This window comes from Cupressus sempervirens, chromosome 3 (assembly GCF_028749045.1).
Source record: "Cupressus sempervirens isolate cs-2001-9-10 chromosome 3, ASM2874904v1, whole genome shotgun sequence".
Lineage (NCBI taxonomy): Eukaryota > Viridiplantae > Streptophyta > Pinopsida > Cupressales > Cupressaceae > Cupressus > Cupressus sempervirens.
Window position 1 is genome coordinate 933,029,387 of NC_143120.1, and position 15,555 is coordinate 933,044,941.

At 35.3% G+C, this 15,555-nt stretch overlaps 1 protein-coding gene across 3 annotated transcripts in view; it reads left to right on the forward strand.

Moving 5' to 3' along the window:
* The window catches only part of LOC149569812 (uncharacterized), a 65,502-nt gene that overhangs the window by 48,122 nt on the left and 1,825 nt on the right, over positions 1-15,555 (forward strand). Inside the window, exon 6 of one of the 3 annotated variants that reach the window (XM_089822540.1) lies at positions 11,248-11,363. The exons of the other annotated variants lie outside the window; for them this stretch is intronic. Coding sequence (XP_089678666.1) covers positions 11,248-11,332 — 85 coding nt within the window. The 3' untranslated portion in view covers positions 11,333-11,363. Of the gene's footprint in view, positions 1-11,247; positions 11,364-15,555 lie in introns of those variants that run through there. 3 annotated transcript variants of the gene reach the window in all.

Sequence of the window (15,555 nt, forward strand, 5' to 3'; positions counted from 1 at the left end):
ACAATTGTTCAATTGTGTGTTGTCTTTGATGTCGCACAAATATCATATTAGTTGTTAGTTAGTGTTTACCGAGCTCACTTAGTCAACAAGACAGTTTTCCTTATCTACTGAGCATTCTTGAAGTTTACTTTGCGAAGACAGTGTCTACCGAGCTCACTCGAGCATCGAAGGAAATTATGGCAGAAAATAGTATTAACCAAGTTCACATGTTTAACAAAGGAAAGTTGGACATAGTTAGTGCTAATCGAGTTCACTTGGTTATTAAAGGATTTTTGCAAGTTTGCAGTGTTAACCGAGCTTCTGTTGGTTAACACAGGAAATTGTCTCAGAACCAGTGTTTACTGAGCAGGGTTGGCCAATAAAGGATTTTGTTGTTTTGGCATGAGAAGCTTAATTATTTTAAGTATTGGTTCTAGCGGACTATGGTAATGAATATTGGTAATTGTAATTTGCATTAAGCCGACTTGACAATCTGGATGATATAAATATAAGGTCAAGTTGTGATTTTCAAGTGTGTGTGCAAGTGTGTTGATTGAATTAAGAAGGAAAGAGTGAGAGCGAACTTGAAGGATAAGCAGGTATCCTTGTGGAGCAGAAAAGAAATATTCGATCAAGAAGGATCAAGTTTAAGTAGAATAGAGATCTAGATTCAGCAATTTAGTTGCATCATGATCAAGTCATTTCATTGTTACTCTCTAACCATTGCAGCAGTGATCTAAAATCTCTTAATAGAGTTGGTTTAGCAGCCAGTTGTAAATCCTCTAACAAGGTGGCAATTCCATTGAATTTTTTTAAGACCTCTTGCAAGGCCACTCCTAATAGAGTGATTAAATCCTTTAACAAGGTCACACTTAACAGTGTGTTTTGTAACCTTTAATAGGGTTGGCTTCTAATAGGGCTCACTTCAAAAGAGTGAAAAACAATAACTAGTTACATTGGTGGTTTTTCCCATATTGGGTTTCCATGTAAATCCTGGAGTCTCATGTGTTCATGTTATTTCTCTTATACTTGCAAATTAATTACTGTTAATGTTTTAGGATCTGATAAAAGTAATTCACACTTTGCATTTACCGAGTTACAACATTTTCTGTGTGTTTACCGAGTATCAACGGCAATCAATTTTCTCAGTTTAAATTTCATTGTTGACATTTACGGGATCTGAGATTCATTTTAGTGGTAACTAATTCACCCCCCCCCCCCCCCCCCCCCCTCAGTTACTCCTATATTTCCAATAGGTTTATCTTTATACTAGGTCTAGATCTCCATGTTACTTTTTGCAGATGATGTAGTACTCTTGGCCTCCTTCCTAGAGGGCTTGCAACCATTTTTGGACGACCTTGCTTCATTTTGTGATTCATGACAACTAGTGATTAATTTGGGGAAGACTTAGGTGATGATCTTCAATAGCTTGACCTCTCATCTTGCAGCCACTTTTGGATGACCTTACTTCATTTTGTGATTCATGAAAATCAATGGTTAATCTAGGTAAGACTTAGGTAATGATCTTCAATAGCTTGACCTCTCATCTCCACTTCCTTTTCTAGGGCGCGGAGGTTGAGATTTCTTCTTCATATACATATCTGGGGGTCAAGTTTTCTGGCCCTTGCTTCAACATTAGTTCTGCCATGCAGCCCTACATCAACAAGGGGTATAGTTCCCTTGCTCTCTTAGATATACAGTGTGTTCGACATTAGTTCTAGGACACCACGTCCAATATCTCTCTTGGACACCTTGATCAAGATGATTGTGCTTTATGGTTCTATGGTTTGGGTCCCCTCTCTATTGGATTTGGATTGGGCCTTAATGGAGTGTCCAAACCCTTCTTCTCGGGGGCATCATCATATGCTATTAATCTACTCCTCATAATATCATCCTAGCTGAGTTTAGAGCATATCCTCTTGGACTTGGTGTGGTTCCTCCATTGTTTTCGGTGCTTTGCAGACTCATATGAGGAATGTCACCCTATTGCTCTTTGAGGCGATTGCAAGTGCTGACACCACTGGTTGGGCCCGTTGTTGGTTTATGTAATGTCCCTTGGTAGGATTGGATATGGTTATTACATAACTAATTCATTACATGTTCTAAGAATTGAATGCTCATGAGAAGGAATTAAATATTCTTCTAGCAAGCCCAATCTTATTACTATTTGATTTGCGGATCAGAGAGTATAGATGTTATCCAACTTGGCTAGATACCAAATGTGCAATGGATTACCTCAAAGTTTACAGGTCAAAGTCTACATCCTGAAGGTTTATGAATTGCTGACCCCTACCCTATCTTGGGACAAAGATCCAATTGCTTGGATTTTAACAAGCTCCTCCTTGGTAACATCACACTCTTCCATAAATCAAATAGTAATAATATTTGGAATTTATTTTTAAAAATTATTCATATTAGAAAAATAAATAAATAGATAAACAAATTCTATCCAGTAATAACATAGAAAGAGTGATCCTATTATTAATTATGTAAATCTCCTATATTCGTGGTATTAATATTGGCTATGCCGAAAGTTTTGGAGATCCCAAATAATTGTTTTAGGTGTATGCGTTCACCCTTTCCAAAGTACAATTTGTAGCTATGAAAATGAAATTCTTAAACTCCTTCAACTACTTTTTTTAACTCCTTTTTCCTTTGTCTTGTTTCATGCTAGTATTATCGGAGTTGACGTGCTATTTTTAGGACTTGTACTCCTTAACGAGTCGTATCCCCTTGGCACACCTACCATGTTTCGTTAGGTCATATATTAATTCATGTTTATTTAATTTGTTTTGTGTTTATTAATGTGTGTAGGGATTAGTTTATTTAGTATAACTTAAGGGATTTATTAATTTTTGGGAATTAGTTTATTGTTTAGGGATTACTAATTTATTTAATTCTTTATTCCTATTTTGAAACTTATTCATTGATAAACATTTATTAAGTATACTTGGCTATTTCATTATTCAATATTAATTGATGTCCTTACATTGATTGATTGATTTAATAATTATTTATGTAATAGTCAATTAGTCGTTCTATTTATACATTCTTTAATCAATTACTTAACTAAATACTCATTATGAATAGCATCATCACAGTTTGCTTAGGCTTCTACCCTTTTGGGTTAGGTGGGGATTGGGGTTGACCACCTTCCTCCTTTCCAGTACTCTTTGGATGCCCCTGCTCATCTCCTTCTATTTGGCAGGAGCTGAATATGCATGTCAAGATGGACATTAACAAGTAGTTAATCCTTATGACCCCTTGGGGGGTCTCTGTTTGAGGGACTTATATGCAGAGCAGTTTATTGATATATAAGATGAGCTCATTATGTGTCCTTTGTACCTTTTCAATTTTGGACACATGCACTCTGCATCTCCCTAGGCTTTTTTAGGGTGGGCTCTCATCAGCTCTGTATATAGACAGACCATCAGATTGATAGAGGATTGAATCTGCCTACTTTGTGACATGGGGGAAGTTGAGACAGAGATACACTTCATATTTCGTTGCCTTATCTACTATGAGACCAAAGGCAGCTTTTATTGCTTATTTAGAGAGATCCGAACTTTCCCCTCCTTTTTCAGATATACTGATCAGCGGTGTCTTGCGCTTTATCTTTAGAGGCCACAAGGCTTTGGGACCACACATTGCAGCTTTAGTTCCCTTTAAGACAACAAACAGATCAGCTCATCACCTCCTTTACATTGGTTTTTGTGTTAAGACAAAGCTACTGCATCAACACATTGGATCATAATCAAAGAAGCAATTGCATTGCTAAGGTATGATATACTTCCTTTCTTAGATACAACCTTTTCTATATGACAACACACTTTCATTTCAAGGTTGACTCCTAAATAGGGGTTTGGTAGTGGCAAATCCCTTTCTATGATTATATTCTCCCTTTTTTTTTGTTAGAACTTTCGTGGGCAGATCAAGATCTAATGGACCAGCCATTCAATTTTCAGCCAAAAACACTAGGTACAGAATGAAAACCACTTTGTACCCAGGTCTACATTTTCTATTCAAATTGATACCACAAGTTGGTTTTGCTCTTTGAGCCCCGATTCAGGTCCTTTCTTGTTTTTGGCAGTAGTTTATTAGTTTGTAATATCGATTTGTCTACATTGGTCTATTTAGCCTTCTACTTTGCATTTATCACTTCTATTTTTCCTCTTCCCTTTTCAAGTCTACATACTTTGTGAAGGGTCACTGTCCCATCTAGTGCTTAGGACTCTCTTGAGTCTATTGGGATATATTCTTGCCAGCTGTGCAAGTTTTAAAAGGAGTATGTAACAGCTAAATTTTCTGAACCTTAATTACTCTTTATTTAATCGAATAAAGGATGTTAGCTACCCTTTCACATGAAAAAGATTAACAATTATAACTAATTAAACTACATTATCATGATAAGCCTTAACTACCAATTCAAAGATTTACTACCTTTGATCAAATTAAATTAACTAAATATATTACACTTGTTAAGTGATCGTTATCTAATTGAGATATTTTAACTACCATTTCATATAAACAGAAAGGTAGCTACATAATATATATAACTGAAACTAAAATATGATACGAATGAAGAGAACAATGAAAAATACCCGCAAGGTTCAGATCACACTATGTTAAGTGAAGTAGGACCGAACTGTCTTATAGAAGTCTTGGCATTTGGAGGAGAGGAGAAGCATCGATAGAGGCTTAACCTCCCAACCATGGACCTAGTGCAATCCTCGTTCATTCTCAACCGAGAATGGCCCTACTTGCACAGGATAATGCATGAGTACACCATCTCATCCTTCCGCCTAAGCATTTAGTTGTTAGAGATGTTAGCTGCATAGCTGACTAGACTGTGGAACACTTCGGACAGATTATCCATCCGACTATGAGCTATCTTGACCTCCAGTGATCATAGCAACATCATTTGCCACTAAACCTACCTTGGTCAGGGATTTCCAAAGGACATTATGTACCCGATCACCCTCCGCTCAACTTGACAAACTTAAACAATACCCAATTCCCACCATGAGCTTACGAGAGTACTAATTTCAGATTGTAATTTCATCCTAATTTTTGATTCATCGTTCTTTTTTCTGCATATTGTTCTTATAGACCACTTTATATGGACTACACCACTCATCTCTGCCATTCTTGGCCATCCTTGATGATATGACGAAGTATTCTTTCCTTTTAAAGAGTTTTTTGAATGAAGGTAAGAAAAGTAATGATTTCTAAGTAATTAGACACCTTTCAGCATGGGGAGACACCTCCATGATCTTAGAGGCATGAGTTTGATGCCTCTATACTATAGATGATACGATTTATACATAATGTTCTCTTCATCACAATACATAAGCTCTTAAAAAAACTTAAAGATCAAGAAACATAACCAAATTGTAAGACATGACTCCATGCAAGATTGTTGGTTTGTACTTGCTTGCATATAATATATAGGACCGATTGGGCCATAAAAACAACAAAAGATTTTGCACGATAGTGTGCTATTGGCTAAGCATTAATAACATAGAATTTTTTTTAGGAGATACGACCTAACAAGAGGCTGGGATGTAAATATCACGTGCTTACTGTTCAAGCTATAGTCTCCAATGAGTCTCAATCAATTTGCACATCTCAACATAAGCTAGTAGATCAAGAAGTAAACTGTTGAGAAGATTATTTCTGATTGAGCACTACAGAATGACAATAGCAATTGGATGAATTTAGAGCAAGCCGTTTAGTGTCTACGAGTGCCAATTATATAGAAAGACTTTGGTATTTAAGGAATGAATGGGCACAAGGAGTTATGTGCATGAATAAAATGCAAGGTGGCGAGGTGCGTGTTTGCAATCTTGGCAAACAAGTACGAATAATAAAGAAAACCAAAAAATTAAATGGAACATAAGAGGCCTTCAGACTATAAGAGAAATTAATTTGATTTGGTACTTGGTCTTCTCCCACATTATTATAGATAATACTCACATAATCTAAGTGTACTTGTACGTGTTGTTTATACACATATACACATGTGTTTCATTATAATATATGCATACATATATGTACATATGTGTTATTCCAAGGTTCACGTGTGTGTGTGTGTTTATATATATTATGGAATAAGCACAAATATACCTAGGTACCATGGGTATTATTTATAATATAACATATTTGACCTCAGATGGTGCAGAATTCCCAGGTTAAAATTTAAAGGTAACAATTTTATTTCTCTTATTGTTCATATGACTATATATATATATATATCTTTTGATTAGGTGACCTAGTCATCTTATGGTGGACACTTGGTATTATTTAGTGTCCCAATCTGCTTTTCCCTAGCCAAAATAGTTTATACAAATACTTGATAACTTAGTGGTAGGTCAGTGCTTGTGCCCTATTCCCTCTCTATTAATACTCCCCCCTTTTTGCCCCACGTTTACAATCTTGGCAAAAGAAATATGAATAATAAAAAAAACCAAAATATTGAGGAACATAAGAGGCCACTACACTGTAAGAGATAAATTAATTTGATTTGGTACCTGGTCTTCTTCCAGAGTATTATAGATAATACTCACATTATTTAAGTTGTACATTTCGTTTATACACATAAGTACATGTGTTTCATTAGAATATATGCATACTTATATGTCAATATGTTTAAAGTATACATATACATATATCTACATATGTGTTATTCCAAGGTACACGTATACATGTATAATGGGATACATACAAATATACCTTGGTACCATGGGTATTATTTATAATATAACATATTTGACATTAGATGATACAGAACTCCCCTGTTTAAATTTAAAGGTAACACTTTTATTTCTCTTATTGTTCATATGACTATATATATATATATATAAAAAATTTGATTTGGATCTTGGTCTTCTCCCACATTATTACAGATAATACTCACATTACCTAAGTTGTATGTGTTGTTTTTTACACATATATACACATGTTTCATTAGAATATATGCATACATATATGTACATATGCATTAAGGTATACATATACATATATGTACATATGTGTTATTCCAAGATATACGCACACACACATATGTATAATGGAATACGTACAAATATACCTAGGTACCATGGGTATTATTTATTATATAACATATTTGACATCTGATGGTGCAGAACTCCTAGGTTTAAATTTAAAGGTAACAATTTTATTTCTCTTATTGCTCATATGACTATATATATATATATATATGTATATGTATATGTATATGTATCTTTTGATTATTGTGGACACTTGGTATTATTCAGTGTCCTGATCTGCTTTTCCTTGGCCTAAATGGTTTAGACAAATACCTGATAACTTGGTGGCAGGTTGGTGCTCGTGCCCTATTCCCTCTCTGTCAATGCTTTCCCCCATTTGCGGCGCTTGCAAGAAGAAACAACTGGGTGAAAGCATACTTCCAAATCATTCTAGTGTAATCATATCAATAATCATATTAACCAACCATTTCTAATTCCTAGGAATTCATAATGAATAACCAATATTTCCAATTCACATGAACTCATAATGGATAACCAATTTAACCAACCATTTTCAATTCACAAGAATTTATAACGAATAATCAAATTAACCAACCATTTTCAATTCATATGAAATCTCAATGGCTATGTGGAAGGTTTTAATCTTAACCAAAAAAGTGGGATCAAGTAGAGTAATCTATCTCTTTCCATTTCTTCCTTTTTCCCATTAATTATATTGTGGGATATCTGGAAAGATGATAATGTATGATTCAAAAGGTTGGAAAAAATAGATAATGGAGCAAGCATATTATGCTCTAAAATTGACCTTATTCCTACTGAATGAGTCAACAACATTTGTCAAAGCAGAAGGCATACTAGAGCAGGAAGCAGCGGTGAAGGTTTAGTATGACATCTTGATGAAGGATCATAGCTGAGTTGGCTAAACGAAATAGGCTTTTGGAAGCAAACATGTTTATAAGGTGAAATAAGGAAGATGCTACTTTAGATAAATATAAGGTTTTTGTTGATCCCAAAGGCCATTCATAACAAGAAGGAATCAATGATGATTGCAAAAATCATCACTTTCTGGTTACTGATATCTTTTGAAGTCCATTTTGGATGGAAAGTGTATTAAATGGATGTGAAGGGTGTATTCTTGAATGAGAAGGTTTATATGGTATAGCCAAAATGTTTCTAGGTGCTAGACATGGAACTTATTGTGCACACAGATTGGTCATTTCTCATTATAGATTTAGGCAAGTTCTACAAGTTTGGCACTTCACAATCAATCTGTGCTTACGAGATTTTGAAGCCAAAAGAAATTTCTTTGATTCAAATTTCTATGGTATGGCATTAATGTGTTAATATTAGCATTTATATCAAAATTTGAGAATTAAACTGATTTCTGTGTTATTGCTATTCTCTTTGTCTATGTTAATGATTTAGCTATCAATAGTAGTGGGGGACTCTTCTATTCAGCAAGTAAAATTAGATTTACACTCATATTTTGACATGATTTGGGCCTCTTTCATTACTTCTTAGATATAGAATTTTGGCAGCTTTATCCTGGGATAATTCACTTTTGAGTCAAATCTGCCAAAAATGTTATGGAGAAAGCCAAGATAGCAGAATTTAATTCCTCATCTACACCTTGGATGTTGGTTCCAACATTTTAGCTCACATTGGTTAAATATTGCATCTGTTGTTTGGGTAGTTTGTTATCATCTTATTTGCAAGAGATGATCAAACTTAAAACAACATCGTGCGAAAAGAAGAAGTGCTAAATGAACATAGAGAAACACTCCAATTATGTTTGTATTTAGGTTTCAATACAATGTATTGCGGGCCTCTTCAAGGATTCAACCTCTTTCAAAGTAGAAATATGGACACAAATAATGATGCAAGATGCTCCTCTCTCTTTTATAATACCAATATATACACATCACAAGAAATGATTTATGAGGTACAACTTGTGGGATAAATCCACACTTGATATAAATTCATTATTTAGTAGTATTCTATAACTTTTGGATTTTGACTGAGGCATTTTTTATCATCTATACTTTGAGTCATTTTCTTCTCAAGCTCTAACTCATTCTACCAATGGATCATGGATTTTGATCTGTGTAATGTAGATGATAAAAAATGTTACACAGATAAAATCTAGAAGTTTAATAATATCATGGATTCTGGACTTTCATGTTTTTAATTATTAAATTATTACAACAATATTAACTAATTAACTATTATTATTTAAATGTTCATGATTATAATAGAACATTAGGACAAAGATTCTAGCATCCCTAAAAAAGCATTGTCTTCAAGGCTTGAGTTGTGGAAATTTTAGTTAAACTTGGAGGAGAGGTTCTCAAATTCCATTTTTCAATTGTGAGTCTTTCCATAATTCAAAACATATGTAATGGTGTGGTTTCAAAGATAACATGATGCTTGTCCAAAATAGCTTCAGTTTGGAGGACGATGGAAAATTACCGTCTACTTTTGGCACTGTTGATTGAATGTGAACATGTTGTCCAATGACCTTTAAACAAAACACATTGAAAATAGGATTTGTAGCTTGGAAGACATAGATGGGTTTAGTTTGTAAGAGACAATGCAAACTCATAAGGTTCAACAATTTGTTTGCTTAACTTTTAATTACCTTTGAGCTTTATGATGTATGTTTGCATTGTTGGAGGCACAAAAGTACAATGTCCTCTAAGGAGTGTGCACACAAAATGGTGTTGATTCTCTTGTTTCGTATTACTTTGAGCCAAGATCAAGTTGTCCTTGGGAGTTAAGAGTAGGTCTTCTTGGCAATTGAGAGTAGAATAGGTGGTTGAAGCACTGAAATCACCTAGAAGGTAGGATATGGTATATGGTGCATCTTGTTTGCTAAATACTAATGATATATATACTGCAATTTGACAAGAGGTAGCAACTTAATCCAATGAAGCATGGTAACAAAGGTATGTCTCCAAATGTTGACTGTTTTACTTTGATCATCAATTTGTAGGTGATATGCCAATCTCATTTTTAGTTACAATTCTTGTAACATAAATGGCTTTTGCTCAAAGTTACTAGTGAAGCCAGGTTCTTGGTCACAAACAGTGGAAATGGACATATCATATAGATGGATAATATGGTTAATGAATGATTTTGCAATGGTAGAGGCTTTGCAGGGATCATGCTAATGAAAAAAAAACAAGCATACTTGAATAGAAAATCGACCATTTGAGTTGCCACTCAACTTGGGCAATTCCTCAATTAAAATTCATAGAGATGTTTGTCCATATCATGATTGGGATGTGCAATGATTATAGAGTGCATAAACTCCTAACAATGTTTCCTTCACAATATTGACACGTATCGCACAACACATTGCATTTCATGTTATTGCCAAATCGAAAGTTTGTTCTTTTTGCTCTTTCATATTTTTATAAGAAATTGGAATGCCTTATAGATGGTGATGTATGTGATCTCAATAACAAGTCATTCCAAGAACATAAATTGCAAAAAACACAATATGTCTTATGTAGCTCAAGTATAATTACTACTCAATTGTTAAATGACTTTTGTTGCCAAATAAATGGATCTAACATGTATAAATGATCTATACCAAGGGTTGCAAAATAAAATCATTAATAGCTTTTATGCATTCCATGTGTGCCCTTATATAAAACTATAGTCAAAGGAGCAGTTCAAAACATATGGTTTCTCTTTTTGATTACGAGAGATCTACATAAGCCCCCCCTTTGTCCCCTCCACAATGGTTACCAAGTAACCAAAAATGTGGCAGCTTGCATTAACATAAAGATGCTAGGCATTAGTCCCCTCTCAAGAATAATCGTCGTCCAAACAACAAGGGAACAAAATGAATGATGTTTCTAAGTGGTAGGGGAAGGAGACATGCTACTTGGGGACATATCCCTAGACCTATGTTGGGGACATATCCCTAGACCTTAAAACTTTGTCCACATACTAAGGACATCTTGGGGAAGATGGCCAAGGAACGTGCCCGTTGGGACCCCAATTTTGTAAAATTAATAGATGTCCCAAAAACCCGATGACAACACCTGTTGACACTAGGGTTGCATAGCCGAAGTGAGAGTGACAAGAGATGCAAGATTTCCTTGATGTTAGGGTTTTTAAAAACACACACACACAAGTTTTAAAGAAGTCATTTCCTTTCTTCTTTTGTGGGTCCCTATCTTGTAGCTCGTCCTAAAGGTGAATAGGTAATTGCAAAACATTTTGACTTATTTCATCATTTGTGTGATAGGAAAAATGTGGAAAAGAAAGAGGGTTTGAAGCAACCCATTGAAAGAAGAGCAACGAGGGATGGAAGGAAAGGAGGTTCAATTTAGGGCAAATATCTTGCTTGAAGCTTGAAAGAGGTAAGTTTCATCCTTTCATTTAATTTTTTTTCAAAGCTTGAGTTATGAAGTGTTTGATTTTTCTGTTTGATTTTTTGCATTTTTTAGTTTAAGGTTGCTTTTGATCTCAAAAAAGGGAGCAGCAGTTAGGGTGATAGTATTAGTGAGAAAGTGGGTGGTGGAAATAGAAGTGTAAATGTTGAGGGCAACAACTGAACTAATTTAAGTGCTCTTCAAGAATCATGGAGATAATGGAAAGGGCCCTTTCAACAAGGAAAAACTCATCTTCTCCAATATGTCACAACCAAAGGATCAAAATAAAAAAAAATTAGGGGGGAGTAGGGTTTGGAATTGTCGTGTTTGCTTGACAGATTTTAGAGGTAGATACACAATTGTAAGGTCTCATTTTTAGGGTGTTGCATGCCATGGAGTAAAGCTTGTATAGAACTAACATAAGAGGAGAGGATAGAGTGCCATAGATTGCACATGGATGCAGAATTGGGGAAAGAAGGCATAGCAATAGCAACACCTTTTGCAAGTGCACGATCATCTATGCCAATGTCATCCACTATTGAAAGTAGTCAAGTTGGCACAAGAGGAAAGAGGAAAGAGGAAGGTGAGTGGATGTAACAAATGAATTTTCATGACAAAAACAAAGACAGTTATATAAAGATTTTCCCAACATTTGTTGATAGTTAACTAAAATCCCTTTTCATATGACATTATCTATTTTTAACAATTAACTGAAGTTAACCATAACCATATCAATGATCATCTAGAAATAATTGAAAATAACTTTATTCATGTTCATCTTATTTAAGTAGAACAACGATTAACTGAAAATAACCGTATTAATGATCAACTGAAATAACTAGATTAACGACTAACTGAAAATAACTGTATTAATGATCAATTGAAATAACTAGATTAATGATCAATTGAAAATAACTGTATCAATGATTTAACTGAAATAACTAAGCTATCAATTAACTATCTTTTCTACGTACAAGTAAATGCTTAACAAGAAAGGAAGAAAGGAAGCATACAAACATCTTCCGGAGGATCTTTAGCTATTTGTGTAAGCCTCGGCTTTTGGTAAGAGGAGAAGCACTGACATAGGTTTAACCTCCCAACTTCGGACCATACTTATCCCCACATAATCTATTGAATTAAAAAGGCCCTCCCTACCTTGGGATCAGGCTTGGGATGTTCTTAGTCCAACTACCTAAGCATCTTGGTGTTTAGAATGTCCACATAGTTATGAAACGGTCACATCTGCATAACTGGCACCGTAGACATCAAGTGATCAATACATGGCAAACACGTCTTTAAACTACGTTGGCCAAGGATTTCTGATGGGTTCAACGACCCAATCACCACTGCTCGACTTGACAACAGATTACATTTTAGGGATGAGCATGAGCTAAATAATATGGTTATATAATTTGTTTAATCATATCTGATTTCATCTTTTGTGTTCTTGCAGATATCATTCTCACCTCTTCACCTTTTCATGGCTATACAGCCGGTGAGTCTTAGGTGTTTGGATTCTCAAAGCAATCGGCTTTGTTCTGTTAATTTATGGCAAATGGTTGCTTCCAGCATTTCACATTTTGTGATTATAGACTTGCAGAAACAATTTCACTGTATTTTAACTTTCATTGGTTAAACAATTTATGTTTCCATTGGTTAAACAATCTATGATTTGAGTAAAATAAAGATTGCAGAATTTATTGTTATGAGCAATGTAATTGATATGGGAAAATTAATGAAATATATTAGTGCCGTAGAGTATTTTTCCATTTTAGTTTATTTTGTCCATCTACCTTTCACAAGGTGTATTAGAGCTATCGTGGGTTTCTACAAGAAAAAATAAATAAAAACAATGTGCTGCGACACTAATATATTTCATTAACTTTCCCATATCAATTACATTTTGTCCCTATCAATAACATTACAAGATGCCTCTATCTATAGAGGTCTTTGATTATTTTGGAAACATTTAAATTAGCCGACATAGGACAAATAGACTTTTCTAGAACTATCTAAACATAAATGACTTATAGAAATTTACAAACCTAAATATTAATTTCTCCTAACCCTATTCGGTAATCCTCTTGGAATTTCTAGAATCCTCTATTATTCTTTTACAATTCATTTGAGGGGGACATTACACATCCCAACAATTAGAATCAAGCAATGTTCGTATCTATAGATGTCTTGGTCTTTTCCAAAATTGAGAGAGTAATAAATAAAAAAGACATAGATAAACATAGGTAAACAATCTCTCTTGGTTAAATTATTCTTGTTGATATCTAGGTTTAGTCTCACTACAAACTAACAGCTGTATGAATATCAGATATAGAAATTTGTGTCCTTGATGCGATTCATGGCATTGGGAGGCCATCTCCTTGTATTATTTACAATCGACTCTTTAGAAGTATTGTGAGGGTTGTGCGTCAGGAGTACTGGATGGCACCAAAAAACTATCCAACATCTATCTCCACACTGTATAGCCAAAGACACTAGTACTAGCACTAGGATGCAAGGGAGGCCTGGTAGAACCTGTTTACCGCATAGGGTAGAAAGCTTAACACATGTATACACGACTCAATGTAGAACAGGTACTTTATTCATGTATGCATTTTCTGATTACAATCCGATTACAATGACTACAATGATCTATCCATGATTCCAAAGTCCATCTCGGACGTGTACATATACCTTTCCGAAGGGGTGACTAAAGTGTCACGTGCCCGTTCGGATACTACCCTACCCGTCGGCTACATGATACATTTACCGACAACATCCCCCCCAAAAGAAAAGTAGTCTCGGGACGACAATACAACAAAATTCATACCAAAATTTTCCTAACAAAATACATCATTGCATAAGTACTAGACAAAGGGATGCGTCCCTAGCGTAGTGGCTGTCTACGTCCGCAACTCGTTTACCTTTGCCCTTAGCTTGTAGACCTGTTCTTTCTTGATTTTCAGCTCAGCTTTTGCTTTCAACTGGAGCTCTAGGGCTGACTGCATCATCTCTCCGACCTCTCCTAATTCCTTCTCCTTTTCCACTGCCATCTTTTCTTTTTCTGCCACCAATTGTATGTTTGCTGCTTCTAACTGTTCTTTTGCTGCTAACAGTGCTGTCCTCTCGGATTGCCAGGCCGCCCTCTTCGATTCCTAGGCTACCCTCTCCGAAGCAAACCTGGCAGCTGACTCCTCCCGAGCTCTCTCAGCTACTATTTGGTCCGCCTGACCCCTCCGAAGGGTGTAGTATATCTCCCTGTGTAACCTCGCAATCTCCTGAATCAGTATCTCAATTCGACCCTCCATCTTGGGTTCCCTCATCATGAACCAATCTTGTCGCATCTCCGTGGTCTCCACCTTGGGCCATCCTCTCCTCAAAGCAAACCATAAAGGCAGCTGGACATTTCGTCTGTATTCCTGCCTGTCACGCGGGTGACCCAAGTTCGTTCCCCGGCAACGGCGCCAAATATTTACCGCATAGGGTAGAAAGCTTAACACATGTACACATGACTCAATGTAGAACAGGTACTTTATTCATGTATGTATTTGCTGATTACAATCCGATTACAATGACTACAATGATCTATCCATGATTCCAAAGTCCATCTCGGATGTGTACATATACTTTTCTGAAGGGGTGACTAAAGCGTCACGCGCCCATTCGGATACTACCCTACCCGTCGGCTACATGATACATTTACCAACAACAGAACCCTCTCCAACATAGTCTCCGGATGTGGATGTGGATGAATGGGAGCCAATAGCATTAACTCGTCAGTTTGCATCTTCCTAGTATCTTTTTCATGTGCATGTGTTTCTAAGTGGACATAAAAGAAAGGTTTTGCCTCAGCAGTTTGTTTTTTTACATTGCACTATATTTTGGCCAGGTATGGCGGCAATATGGTATTTATATTTATTGATTCCACCAAAATTGATTTCTTTACAAAGAAAACATTTTTTTTTGTCTGCCACAAAAATCTTCAGCATATTTCAACTTTTTGTCTTATGTTGTAGGTTAGATTATAGAATTTTAGTTTAATTTTAATTTTTTAGTTTTTAAAAATGGATTTTGATTTAGGTAAAGTTCAGGAGTTCTATATTAAACTTATTTTTTAGTAAGATACTAAATTTTAATTGTAAATGTAATTATTCCTCATATAATCAATAAATTATTATTTTTAT